Raw genomic sequence first — 7,026 nt, 5'->3', positions numbered from 1 at the left:
GTCCATGCGGGGCTGTCGGCGAAGGCGGGGCGCGGTCCGGGCGCATCGAGGCGCGGGTGTGCACAGCCGGGCGCGGCGACAGGCACGGGGGCGCGTCGAGGAGCTCGTCGGGGCGGTCGGGCGCGACGCGGTGACAGGGGAAGGAGAGGAGGGGCACGTGCGTGCTCACATCGAGAAGTAGGGTCTAGAGCAGCGGGTGTTGAGGAGGAGGGCTATCCCTTTGTAGAGATTGTTTAGACCTAAACTTTATATTTTGCATTTCATACTTGTTATTACTGATATATCTTGTGATTAGTGTGGATAGCTATATTGTGTCATATAATTCCATATATCTTGTGATCTTGCTCATGTAAGTTTGTGCAACTTACTCGTGCTTGCTAGTATCCTCATTGTGCGCATCTTGATTAGAGTGTGTTGTTGGTGCCATTAGTTGACCCTAGTATTTTTTTTGATTTGTGCTTGAAAAAGTATCCACATTAGGATAAAGCCAAATCCATATAAGTTTTTAAAATGCCCAGTCACCCCCCTCTAGGTGACATCGTGGTCTTTTTAGATGCTACAATACACCTGGTCAGAAGATGCAAAACGGACGATGCTTAAGCCAGGAAATTATACTTCGAATGGGGATTGTAGGATGCAATGTTCTATGGGGCTTGAAAAGAGCAATAAGTACATTTCAAAACCGAATGAAAACCCATACAGAAACCGAACCGAACCAATTTTACGACTTTTATGGGTTTTGGTTTCGGTATGTTATGAACTTTTCATACCGTATTCAAATCCGCTTTTTATGGTATATACCGAAAACCTGAATGATTAGGTGAATAAACCGAAGTAAAAAATATATTTATATTTCTTTAGGCGAACAACCATACAAGCAGTCATTTTTTCTGTACAGGAGCTAGATTCCCTATTAAGAACATCCATTTTTCTTGTAACATAGTCATAGTTCTCTTCAAAAGAATGCTAAGCACGTCCATAGCCATTGAATCCATGCATGCATATATGCTTGTATATAGTTATGTACTATTTGTATTAAAAAGTATGTGTTTTGAGTCATACATTTGTAAATTATCACACGTGATTTTTAAATTCGCGTCAACTTTGGTTTTTATGGTATACATACCAAAACCATACTAAATAATTCGGTATATCCACCGAACCGTATCCTAATTTCATATTGTATTTACCGAAGTGTTAATATCGTACAAACCAAAATACACATACATCGAACCATGTGAACCAAATAAACCGAATGCATAAAGTAAAGACATCAACTCGCGGGCTAAATGGAGTGAGCATAGCTCACTTAGGGCCTGTTCTGAAGTCCTCCCACTCCACACTTCACAAACTCCTCGCGCGGAGCTGAGCCGGACGAAATAACAGCAAGAAGCTAGCTTCAGGAAGTTGTGGTCGATCCTAGTGCAAAAATCTAGAGCGAGGCCAGCCCAGCTTCACAAAAACGAGAATCTGGAGTTCACCCATATTACAGCCGAAATGCCACCGCGAAGTATAACGTTTCGCGCAGCCACACGAAAGAAAACGATTCATCCCCTCGAGAGCCAACTGTCGCTACGAACAGGTACCACGTCTCCCCTCGGCAGCCATCCTAGGCTGGTTCTAGCCGGCCCAATATGGTGGTGGACAGCCCAACAACCGCTGCTAGCTAAAGATGGCGAAGTAGAAGCTGATTTAACTCCCGAACAGAAAGAAATCGCTACGTAGAGCAAGAAGCCATGAAAAGAAGCTAGATTTGTGGAGTTTTCTGAAGCTGGAGGACTTCAGAACAGACCCTTAGTCGGAGTTATATGTCTAATGCACCATCTTGGTTCAAGTTCTCACCATCAGTGGTCGAGTCACCATGTACGAGTTGTTGGGTTTTTATTTGTATAATAGCGGGTTCCCATGCAAATCTTAAAGAAAAAGAAGAGTGCAACATGACATGGAGTTTCTTAGCTCGAGCTCGTATGAGCAGTTAAATAAAAAATAATTGAAAAAAATAAAAAATATGATTTTTTTGTGACAAACATTGAAAAATGTTGTCTATGCTTGCTAAGTTTCATAGTGAAATGCCATTTGTAGAAGTCGTGGAAAAAAAAGATTGTCCAAAAATGTTATTTTCATAAGCATTTTGGAGTGATGATTTTGTGTTTTCTGCCACGACTTGCACAAATGTCAATTCACGATGAAACTTTACAACCATTGACAACATTCATGACAAATTTTTTCAGTTTTTTTGAATTTATTTTCATTTTTTTGACTTTACTGTTCATACGGAGCTCATTTGAGCTCGGGACGATAAGAGTACTTTCGAGTGCAACATAGCTTTCTTGACAGCAAAGGGTTTAGCACAAGCCCATGAGTAGTGATGTATGTTGTATTGTATATGCAAGAGGGTTTCAGCATGTTTCACTTAAACATAATTTTAAATTATTTCTTCCATTTTAATAATAATAATTCATAAGAAGCAACACTTTTACCGGTTGTTTATAAATAAAAAAGAGTAACGTAAGCTATTTGCCTGTACCTGAGGAGAATCACATGGATTTGTAATAAGGAATTGTAATTCCTTTCCTCTGCCGAAGACACCCAATCAACCGGTTTGGAATCCACCTAAACCCTCGTCTTTCCTTCCACTCTTTTGCCTTCCAAAAACCAAGTCCAAAGATACCAAACGGGTCTCTGTCATCGACAGGCTAAAATGGAAAACCCCGGTCCCGGTGGGCCACGAAGGACCAAAAGGCCGACGACCATTCCAAAACTCACCGCAACCCTAGCCGCGAAGCCCACGAGCAAGCACCGGCAGCGACTCGTCAACGTGCGCGCGCCGGCCTCGCCCGGCTTGCAGGCCCATGTAGAACCTTCGAGAACCACGAGACCACACATAAATAGGCTCCCACCCCCGCGGCCTCTCGTCCTCTCAAAACCCCTCCTAACCCTAGCCGCCTCCCGCACGCTTCTCCTCCGCCTCGAGCAGCTCAGGGACGCGCGCAGCCATGGCGACGGAGACCGAGACCTTCGCCTTCCAGGCCGAGATCAACCAGCTCCTCTCGCTCATCATCAACACCTTCTACTCCAACAAGGAGATCTTCCTCCGCGAGCTCATCTCCAACTCCTCCGATGTAAGCGCCCCCCTCCGGATCCCCTTCCCCCGTCCTCTGTTTTTTCCCCGTGATCCGCTAGCACGAATCCGTCCGAGCGCATGGTGGATTTGCGGCCGTCGCTAGGGTTTAGGTTACGTCGAGCCAGATCCGTTGACCCGCGGTCTGATTCGTGGCGTGCGAGATGCGTTTCAGATCTGTGTTCCCGGGCTGACGTGGTGTGTGATTTTCGCAGGCCTTGGACAAGATCAGGTTCGAGAGCCTCACGGACAAGAGCAAGCTCGATGCGCAGCCCGAGCTCTTCATCCACATCATCCCCGACAAGGCGACCAGCACGCTCACGATCGTCGACAGCGGCATTGGCATGACCAAGTCGGACCTCGTCAACAACCTCGGGACCATCGCCAGGTCGGGGACCAAGGAGTTCATGGAGGCACTCGCTGCAGGCGCTGACGTGTCCATGATTGGGCAGTTCGGTGTTGGGTTCTACTCCGCCTACCTCGTCGCCGAGAGGGTCGTCGTCACCACCAAGCACAACGACGACGAGCAGTACGTGTGGGAGTCCCAGGCCGGTGGCTCCTTCACCGTCACTCGTGATACGTCTGGGGAGCAGCTCGGCAGGGGTACCAAGATGGTCCTCTACCTCAAGGACGACCAGGTATGCAGTCCAAGCTTCCTATTCTGTGATTGGCATACTCTTCATGTCTTCATGTAGGTTCTGTGCTTAGGGTAGCTGTATTAATAGGTTGCTTGTTTGACTTGTTCCCGATCTGAACTGTATGACTTTGTGACATCTATGTCTGCACTGCATAAGCTTAATCCTGTCAGTTCCGTGATCTACTTGTCTATTCAGTCCAAGCCTTTTAAACTGCGATGATTGGCTTACTGTCCATGTTGATGTGATTTTGTGCTTACAATGGTCTGGTAGATAGGCTTATCTTGATCTATACTGTATGTTTTTGTGTCCAATAGTTCCACACTGCATGAGATAAAACTCTGTTGCCTCTATTATCCGGAAATTTGATGGTATGTGATTAGTTGTGTAATCTGGGAAGCTGCACTGAATCAGCTTGCTGTTAGAATTGGGATAGTTCTGTGTTAATTTGATACCAGTAATTTTATCATGCCTAGACTCAGTTCGTTTAAGATCTGTGCTGGTTGATATGTAGCCTGCCTAGTATAAATATGAGTGATGTCCCAACCATTTTAATCATGATTGGTAGTATTATTGCTTTAAATTTGACTCTGAAATCATTAAATTGATGATGAGCTTTTGTTAACTTCATTCTAATGCTCCCATATGTAAGCAGTGCATGGATTAACTTGTCCTTATTGATTGTCCTTTTAATTACTGCTTTGGATGTTCTGTGTTCCATCTAAAGTGCTCTTGCAATAAAACATTATGTCAGTTTGAATTGCAATACTGTATTATGGAATTACATATCTGCATCAAATTTCTCCCTGTATTCTAGTAGTTTTTTTTCTGTATTGCTGTATGTTTGGCTGTTCTTTAAATCTTTTTTGTGTACAGTATTTGTTTGCACATGCTTTCTGTTCATTGCCTGATTTGTTACAATTTGCTTTCAGATGGAATACCTTGAGGAGCGCCGCATCAAGGATCTAGTTAAGAAGCACTCTGAGTTTATCAGCTACCCCATCTCCCTGTGGACTGAGAAGACCACTGAGAAGGAAATTTCTGATGATGAAGATGAGGAGGAGAAGAAGGATACTGAGGAGGGCAAGGTTGAGGATGTTGATGAGGAGAAGGAAGAGAAGGAAAAGAAGAAAAAGAAGATCAAGGAAGTCTCTCATGAGTGGAACTTGGTCAACAAGCAGAAGCCTATCTGGATGAGGAAGCCAGAGGAGATCAACAAGGAAGAGTATGCTGCTTTCTACAAGAGCTTGACCAATGACTGGGAGGAGCATTTGGCTGTCAAGCACTTCTCTGTTGAGGGCCAGCTTGAGTTCAAGGCTGTCCTGTTTGTGCCCAAGAGGGCCCCCTTCGACCTCTTTGACAACAAGAAGAAGGCCAACAACATCAAGCTGTATGTGCGCCGTGTCTTCATCATGGATAACTGTGAGGAGTTGATCCCTGAGTACCTGAGCTTTGTCAAGGGCATTGTTGATTCAGAGGACCTCCCCCTGAACATCTCCCGTGAGACCCTCCAGCAGAACAAGATCCTCAAGGTCATCCGCAAGAACCTTGTCAAGAAGTGCATTGAGCTCTTCTTTGAGATTGCTGAGAACAAGGAGGACTACAACAAGTTCTACGAGGCCTTCTCCAAGAACCTCAAGCTTGGCATCCACGAGGACTCCCAGAACAGGACCAAGATTGCTGAGCTTCTGAGGTACCACTCCACCAAGAGTGGTGATGAGCTGACGAGCCTCAAGGACTATGTGACCAGGATGAAGGAGGGACAGAACGAGATCTACTACATCACCGGTGAGAGCAAGAAGGCTGTGGAGAACTCTCCCTTCCTTGAGAAGCTGAAGAAGAAGGGCTATGAGGTCATCTACATGGTTGACGCCATTGATGAGTATGCCATTGGTCAGCTCAAGGAGTTTGAGGGCAAGAAGCTTGTCTCTGCCACCAAGGAGGGTCTGAAGCTCGATGAGAGCGAGGACGAGAAGAAGAAGCAGGAGGAGCTCAAGGAGAAGTTCGAGGGGCTGTGCAAGGTCATCAAGGAGGTGCTGGGCGACAAGGTGGAGAAGGTCATCGTCTCTGACCGTGTTGTGGACTCCCCTTGCTGTCTGGTGACTGGCGAGTATGGATGGACCGCCAACATGGAGAGGATCATGAAGGCCCAGGCCTTGAGGGACTCGAGCATGGCTGGCTACATGTCAAGCAAGAAGACCATGGAGATCAACCCTGAGAACGCCATCATGGATGAGCTCCGCAAGCGCGCTGACGCCGACAAGAACGACAAGTCAGTCAAGGACCTGGTGATGCTGCTCTTCGAGACCTCCCTGCTCACCTCCGGCTTCAGCCTGGAGGACCCCAACACCTTCGGCACCAGGATCCACCGCATGCTCAAGCTTGGCCTGAGCATTGACGAGGACGATGAGGCGCCTGAGAACGACACCGACATGCCGCCCCTGGAGGACGACGCTGGTGAGAGCAAGATGGAGGAGGTCGACTAAGCGCCAAGTCTGCCTGTCGTCGGATGTTCATGCCCTGCACCGCCTAGTTGTTTTTATCTTTAGTGTCGACGTTGGATGGTTTTGGCACGTTTAGCTGTATCGGTTTTGTCTTTTGGCTGGCCAAACATTAAGCGCGGCTAGCTGTTTGTGGTACTCGTGGAACAGTTCGTTATTGTTGGTTCTATTATATGTTAGCTATATTTCTATAATTCTGTGCTATTGCTTGCATCTGCTTTACTGATGTTTTCCGTTGCTTTTGCTCTTTGTGTGGCCACTTCTGGATTCGTCTGTAATATAGCCTTTTTCTTCGTATACATAGAGGCCGTGAATGGCAAAGGAAACGAACCAAGATGATCTCGACGTCGTCATTGATACACGGCGGCGGCTGGCGACGGCCAGTGCCAGAGTGGTGAGGCTGGCTGGCGATGCGTCTTATCTCTGAGTTAGCTTGTCTCAACTCAAGGAAATAAAGATGTGTCATTCAGGAACAGAGTATTTTTTTACATAGCCTTGCGACTGGAATCTTAATATTGAACCTAATCTCCTTATAACTGCAACCCGGTCTTCTTATCAGGAGTGAGCTCTGCAGGCTTGCGCCACAGGTGGTCTCTTGCTCCCATGGATCTGACGGTGCTTGAACTCCACGATGGATGCGATGTCGAGCTTCCTCACATCGGTTTCTCCTTTTTTTAAAGCTTAACTCACATTTTCGGGAGCGGATGCTGCTCGAGCTAAAGATATGCCCCCTAAGGCCCTGTTCGGCAGCTCTCCGCTCCACGGCTCA

At 46.7% G+C, this 7,026-nt stretch overlaps 1 protein-coding gene across 1 annotated transcript; it reads left to right on the top strand.

The window, feature by feature from the left end:
- Nucleotides 1–2,906: 2,906 nt before the first annotated feature.
- On the top strand, nt 2,907–6,461 carry LOC119301997 (heat shock protein 81-3-like). Its single transcript, XM_037579006.1, has 3 exons — nt 2,907–3,122; nt 3,337–3,759; nt 4,689–6,461. The coding sequence occupies exons 1-3, from the start codon at nt 2,997–2,999 to the stop codon at nt 6,240–6,242; spliced, it is 2,103 nt and encodes a 700-aa protein (XP_037434903.1). The 5' UTR covers nt 2,907–2,996; the 3' UTR covers nt 6,243–6,461.
- The last annotated feature ends 565 nt before the right edge of the window (nt 6,462–7,026 follow it).

The sequence above is a fragment of the Triticum dicoccoides genome, chromosome 5A (genome assembly GCF_002162155.2).
Source record: "Triticum dicoccoides isolate Atlit2015 ecotype Zavitan chromosome 5A, WEW_v2.0, whole genome shotgun sequence".
In the NCBI taxonomy this organism is placed as follows: Eukaryota; Viridiplantae; Streptophyta; class Magnoliopsida; order Poales; family Poaceae; genus Triticum; species Triticum dicoccoides.
The sequence above is the reverse complement of the archived record's forward strand: the minus strand, read 5'-3'. Positions and strand labels throughout refer to the sequence as shown.

Coding starts and splice junctions, on each gene's coding strand:
- LOC119301997 (XM_037579006.1), top strand. CDS start 2,997: ATGGCGACGGAGACCGAGACCTTCGCCTTCCAGGCCGAGATCAACCAG. Junction 3,123..3,336: donor TCATCTCCAACTCCTCCGAT/GTAAGCGCCCCC, acceptor TGATTTTCGCAG/GCCTTGGACAAGATCAGGTT. Junction 3,760..4,688: donor TCTACCTCAAGGACGACCAG/GTATGCAGTCCA, acceptor ATTTGCTTTCAG/ATGGAATACCTTGAGGAGCG.